General features: G+C 45.2%; 1 protein-coding gene across 1 annotated transcript in view; it reads right to left on the reverse strand.

The window, feature by feature from the left end:
* MAGI2 (membrane associated guanylate kinase, WW and PDZ domain containing 2) overlaps positions 1-22652 on the reverse strand; it is a gene marked incomplete in the record, with an annotated part of 526586 nt that overhangs the window by 165607 nt on the left and 338327 nt on the right. Inside the window, 2 exon segments of the mRNA XM_087722353.1 lie at positions 6180-6259; positions 17732-17942. Of these exon segments, the coding sequence (XP_087578479.1) occupies positions 6180-6259; positions 17732-17942 (291 nt within the window).

Consider the following 22652-nt stretch of genomic DNA (forward strand, 5'->3'; position numbering starts at 1 on the left):
TCTAATCTAATCTAATCTAATCTAATCTAATCTAATCTAATCCTAATCCTAATCTAATCTAATCTAATCTAATCTAATCTAATCTAATCTAATCTAATCTAATCTAATCTAACCAACATCTATCTCCCACATCAGCCGTTGCAAAAACAAGTGACTGGAAGTGGGACACCCATGTCATGATTCAGACATGGAAACTTGAGGGTGATCCTTTTCACAACCCAGGCCAATATATTTGGATTCCTTTCCCAGATGACAAAACCCGAGTGATCCACCCCAATGACAGAAGACGGCTGTGTCCAGAATTAGGTGGGTCCATCTCTCGAAATAATTCACAGGTGGCAAATGCCAAGAAAATGGCTTTAAACAAATACCGGATATTACAATCTTCTACCCATTGTTTTTGCAAGAGCAATATATTTAAGAGGGCGAAATGATTACCAATATATCTCTATCTATACACGCATAGAGCAAATAATCTACTAGCTTCCTTAGAAGATAATGCTCCATAGGCGTTATCTTTTTATTCCACTCCCTAGCTTGTTATTCCTGTTTCACTGCTGAGCTGAGCTAAAAGAGCCCATATGAAATATGCTAGGGAGAGATAGAGCAATAAAAATCAAAATGGCAAGAAACACTATTCGGAGAAAGATCATAAAAATCCATGTGTTAAATCTGTCATGCACGGCTGGCATTTGGAAGACAAGTTCCAGAGGACCAAAGGAGTTTAAGAAATCACTTACTTGTGATTAGGAAAATATTTCTTCAGGGTACAACCCACCCACCCACTCCAACACACCGTATGTATCAGTGTGTGGTCTGAAGTATATTAGGGAAGGCCGTAAATAGTTAATTATCCTGCATAGCTTCTCCACCGGAGACAAATTCCTTGTGTGTCAAATCACCCTAGGCCAGTAAGGAATATTATATTCTACACTACTACTTCTATTTTTACTCTACTTCACTTCTACTCTACTTCTACTCCTACTTCTGCTTCTGCTTCTATTTTTACTCTACTTCACTTCTACTCTATTCTTCTCTACTCTAATTCTATTCTTTTCTACACTACTTCTACTTCTATGCCCCTTCTACTTCTATTCTACTCTATTCTTCTCTACTTTAATTCTATTCTATTCTATTCCAATTTATTCTATTCTACACTACTTCTACACCACCTCTATTCTACTCTATTCTTCTCTTATTCTATTCTATTCTATTCTATTCTATTCTATTCTATTCTACACTACTTCTACAGCACTTCTATTCTACTCTGTTCTTCTCTTATTCTATTCTATTCTATTCTATTCTATTCTATTCTACACTACTTCTACACCACTTCTATTCTACTCTGTTCTTCTCTTATTCTATTCTATTCTATTCTATTCTACACTACTTCTGCACCTATTCTATTCTATTCTATTCTATTCTATTCTATTCTATTCTATTCTATTCTATTCTATTCTATTCTATTCTATTCTATTCTATACTACTTCTACACCACTTCTATTCTACTCTATTCTTCTCTACTTTAATTCTATTCTATACTACGTCTGCACCACTTCTGCACCTATTCTATTCTATTCTATTCTATTCTATTCTATTCTATTCTATTCTATTCTATTCTATTCTATATTCATTCCATATTCTGTTCTGTTCTGTTTTATTCTGCATTCCATTTCATCCCAACCCACTATCTTCACATTAAATCTATTGGTGACACCATAATATATTTTTTTAAAAAAAAACCAGATACTTGAAAGAATTCCTACACTGCCTGTTCTGCAACCTACGTGGTACTGGTACTAAAATACAGGAAGAGCTAATACCCTTCTTCCAAAAATATTTGATCCCACCCTTTCTGGATATGTTCAGGAGAGAAGCATTTACTATTATTGTCTTTCACTGGATCTATATTTTGTTTTCAAACTAGGAAGGTAGTAGGGGCCTCCACTATGCCCAAGACAAGGTAAAGAAACTATCCCATGATTCCATGGTACTGTTCTGACCCAGTTCCCCAAACACAACAATCCCTCTAAAGTTAACTCAAAGATTCTTTTATTAGGAGTGCCAGCAGCCACGGCAAAAAGTTTCTCTCTCAACGCCGGCTAACAAATCCACCCATCTGGGAGATGAATAGTTGTCTGCCACATCTATTCATCTCCACCTCCTGCCTTTTATTCCCAGAGCTAGGGTGGGGCTTCGTTAGCAGCGGTGGCTCTTCCTTCCCAAGGACCAGCTCATAGATTTCCACTGCTCTCCTCTCCTCTGCCTTCTGCACATCCCAAGAGCTAGGGTGGGGCTTCAGTAGCAGCGGTGGCTTTTCTGTCCCAAGGACCGGCCCTAGATTTCCACTGCTCTCCTCTCCTCTGCCTTCTGTGTATCAGTGTGTCAGGCACTGGACCCAGCTGTTCAGGGGTGGGTTTCAGGCGGTTCGTGGCGGTCCCCGTGAACTGGTTGGTTGGCGAACCCGGAAGTAAGTAACTTCCAGGAAGGCCGAAGGGTCCACCCGCCCGCCCGCGTTTCTTACCTGGTTTTGACGAGTTCTGCGCTTCCACGCATGCACAGGACGCATACAGCACCTGTGCGATCCTCCAGGCGCAGCTGGAGCATCGCACAGACGCTAGTACGCATGCGTGCACTGCGCGCGTGCACGAGGACGCCGTCAGCCCCGTTCCAACCGGTTCGGCGAGAAACCCACCCCTGCAGCTGTTCCTCCTCTTCCTCATCAGCCACCTCCAGGCTGGGGGCTGTTGACTCTCCATCTGAGGACTAACGGACAGCCAGGATCCACCTCGGTCTCTCTCTCTCTGCCAGCTCCATTCCCTCTTCCCCCTTGGAGCTCTCAAGTTGCCTTGATGCTAACCCTGACACCCATGCCTCCTTCTCCTCCTATGATTCGGCTGCTGAAGGGGCATCTGTGGGATGCAGGCTGCCCAGGCCACAACAGGCACACAATTCAAATGTAAATTAAGTCAAACATTCACTCGACATCTGAAACCGGCTTTGGGGAGGCACCTATGTGACTGGCTATCTTTGATGGACTCCGTTTAGGGGGAAAACATTATTTTTTTTGCGACATATGTACAAGCAATATCGGTGACAGATGGAATGTGCAAACGAGATCTCCAAAGAGATCCGTGGCAAGCACCCCTTCCATCTTCTTCCTGCTTCAATCTGCATGCCATATAATCTCTCTCTCTCTCTCTATCTCATATCTATCTATCTATCTATCTATCTATCTATCTATCTATCTATCTATCTATCTATCTATCTATCTATCTATCTATCTATCTATCTATCTACCTACCTACCTACCTACCTACCTACCTACCTACCTACCTACCTACCTACCTACCCACCCACCCATCCATCCATCCATCCATCCATCCATCTACAGTATCTATCTATCTATCTATCTATCTATCTATCTATCTATCTATCTATCTATCTATCTATCTATCTATCTATCATCTATCTCTATCTGTCTGTCTGTCTGTCTGTCTGTCTGTCTGTCTGTCTGTCTGTCTATCTATCTATCTATCTATCTATCTATCTATCTATCTATCTATCTATCTATCTATCTATCTATCGTCCATCCATCCATCCATCCATCCATCCATCCATCCATCTATCTCTATCTAATCCACTCTTGTCTCATGTCTGTCTGTCTATCTATCATTACTGGCTGCCTAGCTCCAGTGGACATTCCAGAGATTGGAAGCAATCCCAAAATCACAACCATAACTTTTTTTTTTCTCCAGAAAAGGGTTTGGAAGCCCCACTGGATGTTGAAAAGTTGAAGGAAGACCTGATAGGAATTCAGAAGGGTGCAGTATTTTTAAAACGGCTGAAGGGAAATTATATTTTCCTGCCTTGGTTTGTCACATTAGTCCTGACTGGACACCTCATGATGGATTAGTTTTCGCATACAAAATGACCGTGTAAATTCTTCCAGTAAAATAAGATCAGTGATGGATGTGATTCCCCCCCCCAAAAAAACATCAAATAAGCTACTACAGAGATCACAGAAAATATCACTGGAGGAGAAATTGGGCCTCTATTGGTTCGGAATGGTATAAAGCAGGGGTGTCAAACTCAAGGCCCATGAGCTGAATCCGGCCCACAGGTTGCTTAAATCTGGCCCGTGGGGTTGCCCTAGAAACAGCAAAGGATTGGCTCGCGGTTCCTCTGCCAGTAAAAATGGAGCTCGGGAGGGCCGCTCCGTTTTCTCTGGCAGAGCACTTGGGCCCTCACAGGCACCCCTGTCACGTCTGGCATCAAGCTGGCCACCCCCCTCCCATCTCAAGGTCAAACACAATACTGATGCGGCCCACAATGAAATTGAGTTTGACACTCCTGGTATAAAGTCTCCCGGTTGAGCAGGGGGTCCCTTCCAACCCCGTGATTCTGTTTTCTGAATCACAGCTGCCGAAGATAGGATCCAAATATATTAAGATAGACTTAGAGCAGTGATGGCGAACTTTTTTTTGCCTCGGGTGCCAAAAGCATGCACTTTTGTGCTATTGCTCGCGCCCGCGGGCCCACCCACAGGTCCCCCCCCTGCTGCCTCGGAGGCCAGAAACGGCCCATATTTCCAACTTCTGGTGGGCCTAGTAGGTCCGTTTTTTGCCATCTCCAGTCTCCAGAGGCTTTCTAGGAACCTAGGTAGCGGGAAGAATAGCCAAACACGGAAACCGGAAGTTTGGGAATGGACTTCCAGGTTGCACGTTGGGTCATTTTTCACCCTCTGGAGGCTTCAGGAAGTTCCCTGAAGCCTCCGGGGGTGTGAAAAACCACCCAACATGGAAACCGGAAGTTTGGGAATGGACTTCTGGTTTATGCGTTGGACAGTTTTTTACCCTCTGGAGGCTTCAGGAAGCTTCCCTGAAGCCTCCGGGGGTGTGAAAAACCACCCAACATGGAAACCGGAAGTTTGGAAATGGACTTCCGGTTTATGCGTTGGGCGGTTTTTCACCTTCTGGAGGCTTCAGGGAAGCGTCCGGAGAGTGAAAATCGGCTGAAAATCAAGGTCGAAAATCAGCCGGCCAGCGCGCTGGAGCTGACAGGGGAAGGCCTTGCGTGCCCTCAGAAATGGCTCCGTGTGTCACCTGTGGCATGCGTACCATGGGTTCGCCATCTCAGGACTAGAGTCAGAGTGGATAAAAATTAGAAATAACTGTGTGTCACCAGGGAATTTCAAAATTTCAGTCGTTTTTCTCTCTGAGGTATTTCTGTGGTAAATGAATGAGGCTGATCAGGTTCTGACATTTGATCTTCACTGTTCTATGCATTCCACATCCTGCAAGTTGCCTCGATTAGTATTTTGAGTCACAAACAGTCCTCAATTGAGAAAAAGTCACAGTGAAAAAAATAGCAAAGGGTTGGCGGGGGGGAATTGTCTCTGGAGCAGTTAAATTGCTTGGGGTGTGTGTCTTTCCTGCGCCGGAAAAATCCAAGGGGGGTGAAAAAAAAAGAAAGGCTCTTTATAATGCACCCTCCCATCTGTGCGATTTTCATTATTGCAACAGCAGTGTGGCTCAATGGGCTAATCAGCCGGATTTTCATAATGCGTTCGGCGAGAGGATAATAATAATAATAATAACAAAAATGAGCTTGGCAGATCATAATACATGATTCCGGCAGGATCATTATGCCCCTTTAAGAAGAGATAAGTCCCCTTCCCTCTTTTTTCCTCCCCTGCCCTCCCCTCTTTTCGTGTTTTATTTTAAACCGGCTGTTTGCGGCTACGACGCCGTCAGAGGGTTTCCCTTGACACAAAAACCCATCATCGTATTCCAGCTGTGCACCATTGGCCCAGACGCTCTGCGTGGCAGGGATTTCAAAGCTTACAACCTCAGCAGTCTCTGCCAACTAAGATGGGAATTAAAAACTGCTTCCAATTCCAAAAAAATAATAATCCCAACGCTCTTTGTTATTCTTAAGACTGGATTATTACAGACTCGGGACCAGAAATAAATAGGAAATACAGGCTCAATCCGGAGCAAATTTGCAGCTTCCCACCCCCAGTTAAACTCTCCATTCCCAACCTCCCCCTTTCTCTAAATATTTTCTCTTGTTCACAAATTTAGAAACCTGGGGGAAAAAAAAACTCCCATCTCTCTCTTCCTATAGACAGATAGGTCTATTTCCCCCACAGCCGCGATGAAAAGTTAATAGCCTACCATTTTCTTTGCATTCTTCAGGAGGTTTAGCCTTCTTCGCCAAGCGTGGATCCAGCCATGATGTGGTCTTTGTGTTATGGCTGAAAAGGAAAAAGATCGCTCCGATCAGACACATTGCCAATGGACTCACGTCAATCTCTTTCCACGCCGGTTGAAAAGGAGGCAGGGGACGGGAGAAGGAAGGAGGGGAAGGAGGGGAAGGAGGCAGAGAGGTCCGCTCCACAAATTCCCAATCCATATCTATCCTTTCTTCGCTTACTGGCTCCGGGGTAGACCTGGAGGAGGTGTAGGCGTAATTGTGCGAGGCAGCCCTCTAATTTTGGCAGCCCCCTTGCTGCCTTGTCCTCAAAGCTGCTATTTTTATTAAGCAGCCCTGGAACGGTTGCCAAGCTAATCTCATTGTACATGCAGAACTCATCCAGGGCAAAAGGAATGTTGCAGCGATCTCCCACAAAAATAAGGGTGCAGTCAAGAGACCTCCGTGCTTATTAGTTGGCTTTCGGCCAACCGGGGTTTTCACGCTAAAGCAAATCGCCTTGTACATATAATTTCTGAACGGACACAGGGACGGAGAGAGACGCAGAGCGCTGTGGTTACAGGTTCTGTTTTCTTGAGTCAATGATTAATGGCCTTCCATTTAAGCCACATTCATCTCTTCTGTTTTTTTGCCCGGCTCTGTGGATAAAAGTACATAAAAGAACTGGGCGTGGCTAGCCTAAGGAAGAGAAGGACCAGGGGAGACAGCAGAGCAGTCTTCCAATATTTGAGGGGCTGCCACAAAGAGGGGAGAGCCAGGCTATTTTCCAAAGCATCCGAAGGCCAAACAAGGAATAGTGGATGGAAACTGAACAAGGAGAGATTCAACCTGGAAAGAAGGAGAAATTTTCTGACGGAGAGAACACCCAATCAATGGAACAGAAGTTGTGGGAGCTTCATCACTAGAAGTATTCAAGAAGAGGCCGGACTTCCCTCTATCAAAAATGGTTTAGAGTCTGTTTGGGTAGAGGATTGGACTTGATGACCTACAAGGTCCCTTCCAATTTTGCTAAATCTGTATTTTAATCTGTATCTGAATAGCTTGCCTCCAGAAGTTGTGGGAACTTCATCACTGGAAGCTTTCAAGAAGAGACTGGACTGCCATTTGTCAGAAATGGTGTAGGGTCTCCTGCTTGAGCAGGTGGGGGGTGGACTAGATGGCCTACAAGGTCCCTTCCCACTCTGCTAATCTGTAGTCTCTGTAATCTATATTGTGCAGGTGCTGCAAAGAATCACATGGTCCATTTGACTGACACCTAAATCAGCAATTCCTTCCACCCCTCTCTTGAATAACCAGTGAAACGAATTCTAGTTTCAGGCAATATGACTCAACAAAGAGGGACAACTTCCCAAATCAATGGATCACAGAACAGCAAACATATCAATAAAGTTGAGTTGAGTTGAGTTTATTATATTTCTATGCCGCCCTATTCCCCGGAGGGACTCAGGGAGGCTCACAACCAAGTCAGGGTGGTGGTGGTTACAAATAAGAAAAAAAAACACGAACAAAAACAATACCAAAATTTAAAACACTCAACAACCATACCATTCGAGGGGGGGGGAACTCATCAGCCCCAGGCCTGTCGGAACAGCCAGGTTTTAAGGGCTTTGCGGAAGGCCTGGAGGGTGGTGAGGGTCCAAATCTCCACGGGGAGCTTGTTCCAAAGGGCCGGAGCAGCCACAGAGAAGGTCCTCCTCCGGGTGGTCGCCAGTTGGCATTGGCCAGTGGATGGAATTCAGAGGAGGCCTAATCTGTGGGATCTAATCGGTCTATTGGAGGTAATTGGCAGCAGGCGGTCTCTCAAGTACCCAGGTCCAATACCATGAAGGGCTTTATAAGTGATGACTAGCGCCTTGAAGTGTATCCGAAGACCAATAGGCAGCCAGTGCAGCTCGCGGAGGATAGGTGTAACGTGGGTGTACCGAGGTACACCCACAATCGCTCGCGCGGCTGCATTCTGGACAAGCTGGAGTCTCCGAATGCTCTCCAAGGGCTGCCCCATGTAGAGCACGTTGCAATAAAGTTACACGTGAAAGGCTTGAGGTTCCTCAAAGTTCCATTTTATTAGAGATGTCCTATTGGCACATCTGGGAAAACCCAAATCTGAAAGCTTTCAGGTTTTTCCCCACCCAAACGAAAGTCCAAGCCCCTTCCCCTGAACCCACATGTCCATCACATGGCCCAATCAGGCACCGTCCCAACTGGAGCTGCCTCCAAGTCATACCCCTCCAGGTGCAGGTCAAGATGTCCTTGACTCTCTGAGAAAGGAATGTTATTTTGACAGTTTAGAACAATTAATGAAGTGGAACAACTTGCCTCCAGAAGTTATAAATGCTCAAACACCGGCAGTTTTTAAGAGGATGTTGAATATCCATTTGTCTGAAGTGGTGTAAGGTTTCCTGCCTAAGCAAGGGGTTGGACTAGAAGACCTCTAAGGTCCCTTCCAACTCTTCTCTTCTCTTCCCTTCCCTTCCCTTCCATTTGATTCCATTCCATTCTAAATACAACCTCGGAGGCTACAGACATCGAAATGGTCACTTAAGAAAGAATTATGAAAGTTTTTATTCATCTGTTATTTGTTGACTAACCTAACCATTCATCTAAGTCTTTTTTATTTTATTTTAATGAAGGGTGATGAAAGATCAAACATCCTGTCCCAAATTCACACATGTGGATACTATTGATTGCTGTTGATGCCAGAAGTAGTGTGACATTTTTAATCCCACGGAGGATGTCACAGGTTTTAATTTGTACAGGACTCTCTCTTTTGATTTAGAAGTAGATTGATAGGTTGGACTTTTTTATCGATTGCAATTTCTAGTCCTTGGAAACTGAAAAAAAGGATGTAAACTGTGGGGTCCTTGCAGCTCTCTGAATTTGATTGTTTTCTTGAAGACGTTTCATTACCCAACTAGGTAACATCATCATCCCGAGGAACTCCGGGAGAAGAAACGCCGGAGGAGATGCCTAGAGCACCAGTGGAGGTCCGATAAGTCCGAGGCAAGCCGAGCACTCTTAACCACCTGCACCAAGGACTATGTTCGAGCATTAAGAACTGCAAAAAGATCATATATTTCTTCCTTGGTTGCGTCCGCCGAGTCACGCCCAGCCGCCCTGTTCAGGATAACCCGCTCCCTCCTTAATAGGAGGGATGCGGGAGACCCCTTGCAGGGTAGGGCTGAGGATTATGCTCAATTCTTGGCGGACAAAGTAGCTCGGTTTCGATCGGACTTGGACTCCACCGCAGTAGATCCAGCTGAGACACAGGAGGATCATCTGCCACATCAACTCTGGGTTGAGTTCCAGGAAGTTGCCTCTGGGGATGTGGACAAGGCCATCCGAGCTGTAAGTGCCTCCACTTGTATTCTGGACCCGTGTCCCTCCTGGCTGGTGGCTAACAGCAGGGAGGTGACACATGGCTGGATCCAGGCGGTTGTCACCGCCTCCCTTCGGGAGGGGCACTTCCCCGCCGTACTCAAAACGGCGGTGGTGAGACCCCTCCTAAAGAAACCATCGTTAGATCCAGCCATCTTAAACAACTTTCGTCCTGTCTCCAACCTTCCCTTTATCGGGAAGGTTGTTGAGAAGGTGGTGGCCTTTCAGCTTCGACGGGCCTTGGAGGAAGCTAGCTATCTTGACCCCTTCCAGTCCGGCTTCAGACCTGGTTACAGCACAGAAACCGCTTTGGTCGCATTGACCGATGATCTCTGGAGGGCCAGAGATGGAGGCTATGCGTCCATCCTGGTTCTCCTTGACCTCTCAGCGGCTTTCGATACCATCGACCATGGTATCCTTCTGCGACGACTGCGGGAGGTGGGAGTGGGAGGCACTGTTCTGCGGTGGTTCTCCTCCTACCTCTCGGACAGGTCGCAGTCGGTGTTAGTCGGGGGGCAGAGATCGTCCCTGAGGCCCCTAACATGTGGGGTACCCCAGGGTTCGGTCTTATCCCCCCTACTATTTAACATATACATGAAACCGCTGGGCGAGATCATTCGGAGGCACGGGATAAAATACCACCAATACGCGGACGATACGCAATTGTATCTGTCCGCCCCGTGCCAACTCAATGAAGCGGTGGACGTGATGAACCAGGGTCTGGAGGCCGTTAAGAACTGGATGAGTGCTAACAAACTGGTGCTCAACCCGGATAAAACCGAGTGGCTGTTGTGTTTCCCCCCCAATAATTTGGCTAATACACCAACGCTTAGGCTGGGGGGTCAAATTTTATACCCCTCAGATAGGGTCCGCAACTTAGGAGTCCTCCTGGATCCACAGTTGACTTTTGACCACCAGCTGTCAGCTGTGACCAGGGGGGCATTTGCCCAGGTTCGCCTGGTCCGCCAGTTGCGGCCCTACCTAGATCGGGGGGCCCTCACAACAGTCACTCGAGCCCTCGTGATCTCTATACTGGAATACTGCAATGGGCTCTACATGGGGTTGCCCCTGAAGTGCATCCGGCGACTACAGCTAGTCCAAAATGCAGCCGCGCGAGTGATAGTGGGCGCACCTCGGTTCGCCCACGTTACACCTGTCCTCCGCGAGCTGCACTGGCTACCTGTTGGTCTCCGGGTGCGCTTCAGGATACTAATGACCACCTTTAAAGCACTCCATGGTAGTGGATCTGGGTACTTGAGAGACCGCCTTCTGCCGATTACCTCCCTAAATCGACCAATTAGATCGCACAGACTAGGCCTCCTCCGAACTCCATCAGCCAGTCAATGCCGACTGGCGACCACACGGAGGAGAGCCTTCTCTGCTGCTGCCCCGACCCTATGGAACGAGCTCCCCATGGAGATCCGCACCCTCACCACGATCCAGACCTTCCGCGCAGCCCTCAAGATCTGGCTCTCCCAGCAGGCCTGGGAATAGGTTTCCAATTACCCGCCCGAGTGTTTGATTGCTGAATGAAAGTTGTGTTTTATTAATTTTCTTTTGTTCACTAATTGTTTTGTTTTGACCTTGCACTTCCCCTCCCCTGTGGTTGTAAGCCGCCCTGAGTCCCCTCAGGGAAAAGGGCGGCATATAAATCCCAATAAAACCAAAACCAAAACCAAATCAGTGACCTAGCAGTGCAAAGTGCTTGTCCCAAAAGTGTTTTTTTCTTCTTCAAAAGGCAACTAAATATTCTTGGTTTTCCTTGGAGACGTTTTGCTTCTCATCCAAGAATTCAATAACGACCAGCTGTCTGCAAGGAATATAAATCCTTCCATGCAGTCAGAACTGAAGAAGTTTCCTGGATGAGAAGACGAAACGACTTCAAGGAAAACAAAGAGTCCAGTTGCCTTTTTTTTGGGGGGGGGAAAGCACCCCAAAAGAACTGCAGAGGCCCTCCCCATTTTATACATCACCCTCACTGATTCTCGGCTGTGCTTTTGAAATCGTAACCTTTACCGGAACCAAAACTTCAATTACGGCAAACTCCCAAAATAGGGAAACCAAGAATTATTTTCTAAATGTCACCTTCTGCTCCCGAAGTCATTCAAGGCAAGCCATTCAAAGCGTTCACTCCAGGCCAATGATCATTGGCAGGGAGAATAAATGGGAAAAGACAAGAGTGGAACGCACAAGGAAAGGATTATTTCAATGCCATTAACTTTTTATTTCCCAGATATCTACCGGTTGGTCAGCCAAGAATCCAGTTGGTCTCGTCACTAGGGAAACATTCAGCAAAACTTCATACTAAATGTGCTAATTAACTTGGAGCATATATATCTCTATCTCTATCTCTATCTCTATATCTATATCATCTAATCTCTATCTCTATCTCTATCTCTATCTCTATCTCTATCTCTATCTATCTATCTATCTATCTATCTATCTATCTATCTATCTATCTATCTATCTATCTATCTATCTATCTATCTATCTATCTATCTATCTATCTATAGGATGGAAGGCTGAGTCGGGTTGACTCAGCCTTCCATCCTTCCGAGGTGGGTAAAATGAGGACCCAGATTGTTGGGGGCAATATGCTGACTCTCTGTAAACCGCTTAGAGAGGCCTGAAAGGCCTATGAAGCAGTATATAAGTCTACTGCTATTGCTATCTATCTATCTCTCTGTCTCTCTGTCTCTCTGTCTCTCTGTCTCTCTGTCTCTCTGTCTCTCTGTCTCTCTGTCTCTCTGTCTCTCTGTCTCTCTCTATCTCTCTATCTCTCTATCTCTCTATCTCTACCTCTACCTCTACCTCTACCTCTATACATGTATACATGTATACATGTATACATCTCTATCTCTATCTCTATCTCTATCTCTATCTCTATCTCTATCTCTATCTCTATCTCTATCTCTATCTCTATCTCTATCTCTATCTCTATCTCTATCTCTATCTATCTATCTATCTATCTATCTATCTATCTATCTATCTATCTATCTATCTATGTTGATTTGATTGAAGGGCTGTTGCTGCATTCAGAGAAATAAACAAAAAGTAACAAAACATCCTGAACTTATAGCATCTTCTTTGACGAAACCCAAGGAGCTGTTTAGAGATATTTATTCAACGCTTATAGTGTGGATGGGACGCAGTGGCTCAGTGGCTAAGACACTGAGCTTGGCAATCAGAAACGTCAGCAGTTCAGCGGTTCGAATCCCTAGCGTCCCGTAACGGAGTGAGCTCCCGTGACTTGTCCCAGCTTCTGCCAACCTAGCAGTTTGAAAGCAAACAAAAATGCAAGTAGAAAAAAATAGGGACCACCTTTGGTGGGAAGGTAACAGCGTTCCCTGTGCTTTCGGCATTGAGTCATGCTGGCCACATGACCACCGAGATGTCTTTGGACAGTGCTGACTCCTCGGCTTTGAAACAGAGATGAGCACTGCCCCCTAGAGTTGGGAATGACTAGCACATATGTGTGAGGGCAACCTTTACCTTTTTCCCAATTTCAAAACTCCATGGGAAAAGACAATGATTATTATCCAATCATTTATAGACAGCCCTCAACTTAACAACCGTTCATTTAGTGTGTCAGGTTTCCGAAAGATGTCCTAATTGATTCATGAGCCTCAAGCCAAGTTTCAAAAGAAAACCAGTCATTTATTAGGAGCACCATTTCGACAATACCCTCTTGCAGTCAGATCTAAGCCTCATTTGAATTATGGCTGAACTTTACCCCTGTCCCTTCCCTCCACTCAGTCTGTGTCACAAATCACATTCCCCAACGAGGTGCCTCCTCACAAGCCTGCTGTAGTAGTAATCTGAGATCCGACTCTAGCCGGAGGTATGTATGGAATACGCTCCTCCACTTTCCTCGCCATGGCAACTTTATGAGTTGACACAGTGACTGTTTGACATTTTAAAAAGTGACGTACGACTGTTTTTCTTACACTTATGACCATTGCAGCATTGCTGGGGCCAGGAAAGAGAGCTCAACCCATCCCATGATGCTCGGGTCTCAAACCCGGATTGTCAACTTTCCATCGGTCAAACTTAGCATCTTTAACCGCTGAGCCATCACGATGAATAACCTTTGTGCCTCCATCTGAATCCCATCTGCACTTACTTTACTCTTCATTTATGAAAAGCAGAGAACTGCCAGGTGGGCAGGAGCTGAGCAAGGATGGGCACTCACCCCATCGTGCGGCACTTGGGTCTTGAACCCGGATTATCAGCTTTCCATCTGACAAGCTTAGCATCTTTAACTGCTGAGACATCACTATGAATTGTTGTGGCCCACAACAGCAGAGTCAGACAGTGAGGAGGTTGAGGAGGAAGATGGGTCAGTCCTGGAGTCTGGGGAAGGCTCCGATGAGGGCTCAGTGTCGGAGGCAGAGAGGGGGCCGGGGCCGTCCGACAGTTATCAGCTGCATTCAGAGTCAGAGATCAGTGGGGCAGACGAACAGCTGGAGCCTGTTCCCAGTGTGCGCATGCACAGAATTGCCAGATGAAGGGAATGGCTAAAGAACAGGGGTCGACTAGGGAGTAAGGCCACAGGTGGACGATGAATGCCCCGTCCCAGAGGAAATAAAAGAGGAACAAAAGGGGAGTGAAGTTTGCAGGAGACAATTAGTTCGCTTAATTGGTTCGTGACTCTCTGAGACCCCTTGCCAAGTTCTGCAGATATCAGCCTGGCAGCTCTCCAAGCCAGAGAAGGTCTGTGATTGTAAATCCTCCCTTGAAAAACTTTGCTGGGTGTTAAGGAGCAGAATTCACTGTAAATTAATAAAAGGGTTTTTTGTCGGGACAAGGAGTTTGCTTCATGCTCTCGGGAAGCCTCGGTCAGAACAATGAATAACCTTTGTGCCTGTGTCTGAATCCCTTCTGCACCTACTATACTCTTCAGTTATGAAAAGCAGAGAACCGAGAAATCACAGTGAAATAGAGAATTATGGGCAATGCTTCCTAAACGAGGCAGGATTCATGGCAAATAATCCAAGCCCCGTAGGTTAGATATAAAAAAAAGGTAAAGTTTTTTCTCCTTTCTGGTTGTGTCTGACTCTAGGGGATGAAGTTCATCTCTGCTTCCTAGCTGAGAGGACCAGTGTTGTCCAAAGAAGCTTCTGTGGTCATGTGGCTGGCTTGACTATACGTTGAAATGCACGGAACACTCTTACCTTCCCACTGAAATGGTACCTATTTATCTACTTGTATTTGCATGCTTTTGAACCTATTTATCTACTCGCATTTGCATGCTTTTGAACTGCTAGTTTGTTTGTTTCCTTTATTTGTATGCCACCCTTTTCCCTGGGGGGACTCAGGGCGGATCACAATTCAAAAAAAAAGGGGGGGGGAAGACAAACAGTAGACAATACAACATGTTAAAAAAGAGCACAACAGTCACACAATTCGGGCGGGGCTACAATCTTAACCCCAGGCCAGCCGGGACAGCCAGATCTTTAAAGCGGCGCAGAAGGACTGGAGGGTGGTGAGGGTCCGAATCTCCACGGGGAGTTCGTTCCAGAGGGTCGGAGCAGCCACCGAAAAGGCTCTCCTCCGGGTAGTTGCCAGTCTGCACTGGCTGGAAGATGGAATTCGGAGGAGGCCTAATCGATGCGATCGTATCGGTCTGGTGGAGGTAATTGGCAGTAGGCGGTCTCTCAAGTACCCAGGCCCACTACCATGAAGGGCTTTATAGGTGATAAGTAGCACCTTGAAGCGCACCCGGAGATCAACAGGTAGCCAGTGCAGCTCGCGGAGGATAGGTGTTACGTGGGTGAAGCGAGGTGCACCCACAATCGCTCGCGCGGCCGCATTCTGGACTAGCTAGTTGGGCAGGAGCTGAGGGAAGGATGGGAGCTCACCCCATTGTACAGCATTTGGGTCTCGAACCTGAGGTGTCAGCTTTCCAGCTGACAAGCTTAGCAGGTAAAAGTAAATGTTTCCCTCACACATGTGTGTTAGTCATTCCCAACTCTAGGGGACGGTGCTCATCTCTGTTTCAAAGCCGAAGAGACAGCGCTGTCCGATGACGTCTCTGTGGTCATGTGGCCGGCATGACTAAACACTGAAGGTGCACGGAACTCTGTTCCCTTCCCACCAAAGGTGGTCCCTATTTTTCTACTTGCATTTTTTAACGTGCTTTTGAACTGCTAGGTTGGCAGAAGCTGGGACAAGGAACGGGAGCTCACTCCATTACGTGGGGCTAGGGATTCGAACCGCCAAACTGCTGGCCTTTCTGATCGACAAGCTCAGCTTCTTAGCCACTGAGCCACTGCATCCCTTAGATCATTCATGCCTAACCAATCTTATTTCATTCTTTGAACAAAGTGACTAAATTAATAGACCATCGAATTGCTGTGGACAGAGCATACTTAGATTTCAGTAAGGCCTTCGACAAAGTAGACCACAACCTACTTCGTGGTAACTTAGCGTTTTAGCCACTGTGTCCCCCTTAGCAGATTCATCTACTCACAAGTGCATGTCTTTGAACTGCTCAATTGGCAGATGTACATCCTAGCTAAGAAATGCATGAATTTCACCTTTCAGAAAAGCGTGTTCTCCACCACCACCACCCGCCCCGTTTGACAGAGTGGAGTTAAAGTGACCCCGTGTATTTTTGTACCATCACTTTATGCCGTCCTGGGAAATCTGCAGGGGAAATTCGAAGTGCTGCTATGCATTTATTTCGGTCAGTCTAATGCACATACAGCGTGATCCTTGGAGAGCGGCCAGGGGTTTAAAATAGAAACGGGGGAAATGAAATTGATGAAGTATATATCAGAAAGGGGGAGAAAATGTTCCCTTAAAAGTATTTTCTATGTAACCTCTGTTACTATTTCATATGACGCAATGCGATTTGGATAACAACACTGTGAGGATTCTAAGCGGATGTATTAAGAGAGAGCCGAGGTGGCGCAGTGGTTAAATGCAGCACTGCAGGCTACTTCAGCTGACTGCAGTTCTGCAGTTCGGCTGTTCAAATCTCACCGGCTCAGGGTTGACTCAGCCTTCCATCCTTCTGAGGTGGGTAAAATGAGGACCCGGATTGTTGTTGGGGGCAATATGCTGACTCTGTAAACCGCTTAGAGAGGGCTGAAAGCCCTATGAAGCGGTATATAAGTCTAACTGCTATTGCTATTGCTATTAAAACCATTCCAACCTGCTGTCTTTCTGTTCTCAACTATATAGCACTGCCAGTTTTATGAAGGCAAGATACACCAATGAAAGAAGACAGAAAAATTATGAGGAACTCTCTCCTACCTATTCCGACCCAAGCTTCCTTCATCTGAGCTTTCCTCAACCCCCAGGACTGTCCCATGTTCTTCTCCAACCTCCTCACTGTCCGACTCTGCTGCCAGCTCCACTAGCCACTGGCCGGCCACAACACTACCTTCCTCATTCTCCTTAATTCCAGGTTGCTTCTCTCCTTGGTTAGTTTCCAACCATACTTAGTCAATAAAGTAGACTTTAGTACTTGCTCAATAAAGTAGACTTTAGTACTTACTCAAAAAATAGTCTTTAGTACTTACTCAATAAGTGGACTTTAGTATTTACTCAATAAAGTAGACTTTAGTACTTACTCAATAAAGTAGTCTTCAGTACTTACACAATAAAGTAGACTTTAGTACTTATTCAATAAGTAGACTTTAGTACTTACTCAATAAAGTAGTCTTCAGTACTTACACAATAAAGTAGACTTTAGTACTTATTCAATAAGTAGACTTTAGTACTTACTCAATAGTCTTTAGTACTTACTCAATAAAGTAGACTTTAGTACTTATTCAATAAGTAGACTTTAGTACTTACTCAATAAAGTAGTCTTTAGTACTTACTCAATAAAGTAGACTTTAGTACTTAGTCAATAAACTAGACTTCAGTACTTATTCAATAAAGTAGTCTTTAGTACTTATTCAATAAGTAGACTTTAGTACTTACTCAATAAAGTAGTCTTTAGTACTTATTCAATAAGTAGACTTTAGTACTTACTCAACAAAGTAGTCTTTAGTACTTACTCAATAAAGTAGTCTTTAGTACTTACTCAATAAGTAGACTTTAGTACTTATTCAATAAGTAGTCTTTAGTACTTACTCAATAAAGTAGATTTTAGTTCTTACTCAATGAAGTAGACTTTATTACTTACTCAATGAAGTAGACTTCCCCTTTCTCTGTGTAAGCCATTTCCCAATTATCCGGCAAGGGGCCCAGTTCATCGTTTTCTTCAAGTTTTGGATGCTTCGTTACATCCATCTCCTCTTTCACTTCTTCTGGCTGGCTATAAACAGGAGCAGGGTAAGGTTGAGATGAAGTTTCAACTGAGGCACCCATGCTCTTCTCCTCATGTTCACTCGACTCTGCATGAATAAAAACACGGACATCATTTGTAAAGGCAAAGATTTGCCCTGTTTGCTTGTGCTTGACTCTAGGGGGCGCTGCACATCTTTGTTTCTTTGCCGAGGGATCTAGCGTTGCCCAAAGACAATTATCATGGCCATATGGCCAGCATGGCTCCACGCAGTGGCGGGATTCAAATAATTTAACAACCGGTTCTCTGCCCTAATGACCAGCTGGTTAGGCGTGGCTCGGTGGTCATGTGAGCGGGTGGGCGTGGCCAACTCAACGTCACTCATTTCGATGGGCACTTCACCTTAGCTGTTACAATGCAATAAGAGTTAACCGGAGAGGCAGTTTTGGTAAGCAGGGCAACAAAGATTAGGCTAGAAACAACACCAGAATGTTTCCTTCCTGCCTTCCTTACAGGATTAGCCCTGTAAAGTAGAAAAAACAAAAGGAGATTTCTTTCAACAACCGGTTCTCCGAGCTGCTTAGAAAGTTAACCACCGGTTCGCCCGAATAGGTACGAACCGGCTGAATCCCACTACTGGCCAAAGGCACACTGAATGCTGTTACCTTCCCACCAAAGTGGTACCTATTTATCTACTTGCATTTGCATGCTTTCGAACTTCTAGTTGGACAGGAACAAAGAATGGGAGCTCATTCAGTCAAGGGACTCGAACCCTATCTATCTATCTATCTATCTATCTATCTATCTATCTATCTATCTATCTATCATCTATCTATCTATCTATCTATCTATCTATCTATCTATCTATCTATCCATCCATCCATCCATCCATCCATCCACTCACCCACCCACCCATCTATCATCCATCTATCATCTATCTATCTATCTATCTATCTATCTATCTATCTATCTATCTATCTATCTATCTAATCTATCTATTATCTAGCCATATCTATCTATCTATCTATCTATCTATCTATCTATCTATCTATCTATCTATCTATCTATCTATCTATCTATCTATCTATCTATCATCTATCATCTATCATCTATCATCTATCATCTATCATCTATCATCTATCATCCATCCATCCATCCATCCATCCATCCATCCATCCATCCATCCATCCATCACATAGGTTTTCTTCCACCAGCTGTCAATTTTTTCTTGTAAGTACCTAAAGTGGTTGTATTCCAACACACACAATAGCGTTACAGGGATGACAAACTTTTCTATCTGTATAAAATCCTCTCGGGATCCTGCAGTGGTTTAATCTCCTTATATCATTATTTTTCTACAAACCTGAGGGAATTCCCCTGATTTTCGGCTCCAGCGGCAACAATTTTTGCACTACTACTTTGGTAAAGTGAGTCTTTCCTACCTGAAGCTATGTATTTCACATAGAGACGAATCATATTTGGCGCAAAGCATTTCCTTCTCTGGAAAGGATTCACTTAGCAATATGAACAGCGTGACTACAAGGAATTCTGAGCCGCAACGTCGAAGGCAGGCAAATCTTTCCAGATTTGCTGAAAATGAGGTTCTAAATTAAGTTGTTCCCTGACTGTAACCAATGGAAACAAGTCTTGCATTTTTAGGTGACCTACTTTCAAAAATTAAGCTGCATCGCAGAAGGATGATCAAGCAGAGACATGAGCTTTATGGGGAAGTTCAGAGAAGTTCAGAGTAGAGAGCATGGCAGCATTTCATTTCATTTCATTTCATTTTTCATTTATACTTTATTTGTATGCCGCCCTTTTCCCTGAGGGGACTCAGGGCGGCTCACAATTGAAGGGGGGGGGGAGACAGACAAGTTACAAAACATAGAGTCATACACCGTTAAAAACACAACAGTCACACCATTCGAGTGGGGTTACAAGTCGTTAGCCCCAGGCCTGTTGGAACAGCCAGCTTTTAAGGGCATTGCGGAAGGTCTGGAGGGTGGTGAGGGTACGAATCTCCACGGGGAGTTCGTTCCAGAGGGTCGGAGCAGCCACCGAGAAGGCTCTCCTCCGGGTAGTTGCCAGTCGACATTGACCGGCTGATGGAATTCGGAGGAGGCCTAATCTATGTGATCTTATTGGTCTAGAGGAGGTAATTGGCAGTAGGCGGTCTCTCAAGTACCCAGGTCCAATACCATGAAGGGCTTTGTAGGTGACAACTAGCACCTTGAAGCGTACCCGGAGATCAACAGGCAGCCAGTGCAGCTCGCAGAGGATAGGTGTTACGTGGGTGAATCGAGGGGCACCCACGATCGCTCGCGCGGCCGCATTCTGGACCAGCTGAAGTCGCCGAATACTCTTCCACACTCCAATCCGTCCCAAGGATTATCAACATGGTTGGGGGAATAACTTCCCTCTTGATGACCAGAGGACATTAAGAATGGCTCTGTCCTCCATCTTTACTCCCTCCAGCTAATAGGAGAAGCCAATGAGAGAAGCCAATGGGACTTAAGACTTAAGTCTTAGTGCACAACCAGTTAAATGAGAGAGTGTGCAGCAGCAACCAAAAAAGCAAACACAATCCTAAATTGCATTAACAGAGGGATGCAGTGAAGATCAAAGGAGGTACTAATACCACTCTATAAAGCCCTAGTATAGTGATGGGCAACCTTTTTGGCGTGGTGTGTCAAAAATCGGCAAAAAATCGAGCATAACTCGCGTTGTGTGTCACTTCGACAAAAACATAATTTTGCGCAATTTATAGTTGCTGCTAATGGCGCTCACAGTTCCCGTTGGCACTCCGCTGTTCCCTGCTGTGGTGCGGTCATAACCGACAGTCCCAGGAGTAAACTCTCTGTGCCGGCCTGACTGGAGAGAGGAGGTGCGCACTGTTCCCGCGCTCCTCTCCTGCGGGTCCTCCCTCGCCGCGCTGATGACGTGTATGCGCACGGCACGCACGCCTTACCAGCAGCCCCTGCGCTCAGAAAGGGGCGGCGGCGATACAGTAAGTGAGTGTGGGCAGGGGAGATCACACGTCCCCCCCCCCGTTCCTCCAGCACAGATTCTTTCATCCTCGGCGGCGTGCAGGAGCCGAGGATGAATCGCATGAAATCCTGTGCGTGTCACCCCAAATGGCTACGCGTGTCAGCACTGACACGCGTGTCATAGGTTCGCCATCACTGTCCTAGTAAGACCACACCTAGAGTACTGCATCCAGTTTTGGTCATCACACTATAAAAAGATGTTGAGAGTCTAGAAAAAGTGCGGAGAAGACACATATGGTGGACTTGTAAAAAGGTAAAAGCATTTTGGATAAAAATATGGTGGATTATGCAAAATGTTCTTTAAAAAAAGGATAAAGTTTACCCCTCAGTTATTCTTGTTAGGTATAATTACTGATCGTACAGTTATGGAGATTAACTTGATCTTGCATTTAATAACGGCAGCAAGACTGTTGGTGGCTCAATACTGGAAGAAGGAAGATTTGCCTACTATTCAAGAATGGACATTAAAAGTAACAAGCTTAGCAGAGATGGCTAAAATATCAGCATATCTCAAGGACCATTCAAATGAGAGATGTAAACTGGAGTGGAGAAGATGGATCGACTATACTCAAAATAAATATGGGATTAAGAAATTCCAGATAGTTTATGACTGAAGAAACAAGGGATGATATAATCTGTTTAGAGTTAGCCTAGCAAAGAGGAGTTAAAGCTCAAATGAAAGATGATACTAACTTTTTAAAAGTTTATTTTAGAACATTTTTGTTAAAGATTTGTACCCTGTATTGGTTCTGGGAAGTCGGGGGGGGAGGGGGAGGTTGTGGGGGGGAGGGCTCGGGGTGGAGGGCAGGGGGGGAGGTAAATACTTGTAAAAGATTTTTTTCTAAAATTTTCAATTAAAAAAGAAGTGCAGAGAAGAGCAATCAGGATGATTAGGGGACTGGAGACTAAAACATACAGTGAATGGTTGCAGGAACTGGGCATGGCTAGTCCAGTGAAGAGAAGGACCAGGGGAGACAGGATAGCAGTCTTCCAATATTTGAGGGGCTGCCCCAGAGAGGAGGGGGTCCAGCTATTTTCCAAAGCACCCGAAGGCCAGGCAAGATATAATGGATGGAAACTGACCAAGGAGAGATTCAACCTAGAAATAAGGAGGAATTTCCTGACAGTGAGAACAATCCACCCATGGAACAGAAGTTGCCTTTGGAAGTTGTGGGAACTTCATCACTGGAAGCTTTCAAGAAGAGACTGGACTGCCATTTGTCAGAAATGGTGTAGGATCTCCTGCTTGGGCAGGGGGTTGGACTAGATGACCTCTGAGGCCCCTTCCTGCTCTCTTCTAATTAAAATATCTTTCAGAGCTGGAATAAAAGCCACCCCTTTCCTCACCCATTTCTACTGCAAACACCTAATATTCAATGAGTAGCAAACAATATTTTCCTTCATATTTGTTGCATCCACAACTATTCTATTTTGAAAATGCATCACCCCGTCCCAGGTTTTATTCGACGATATTTAAATCCGCGTGGCATGGAAGCTGGGCAAAGCATCTCTATTTTCCTTCCACATTAGCTATCAGGTGATTGCAAATTTAACTCGCCCTCAGGAAATACATAATTAAAAGAACGTTTTCATATTCTCAGGCAACAAACTTAATGGATTTCCTATAACTCAGGGAAGGGAGAAAAATAAAATCCTCCACAGAGACATAAATTTACTCTTGTTTTATTTAGGTTTCAATTGTTCAACGTTAACCGCGAACGATCTGTTCCAATATTTCTAGACAGGGAAATATTTTCCAGTTTAGCAATGAG

This window comes from Thamnophis sirtalis, unplaced genomic scaffold, assembly GCF_051295495.1.
Source record: "Thamnophis sirtalis isolate CommonGarterSnake01/CBP01778 unplaced genomic scaffold, rThaSir2_p1.2 scaffold_9, whole genome shotgun sequence".
Lineage (NCBI taxonomy): Eukaryota > Metazoa > Chordata > Lepidosauria > Squamata > Natricidae > Thamnophis > Thamnophis sirtalis.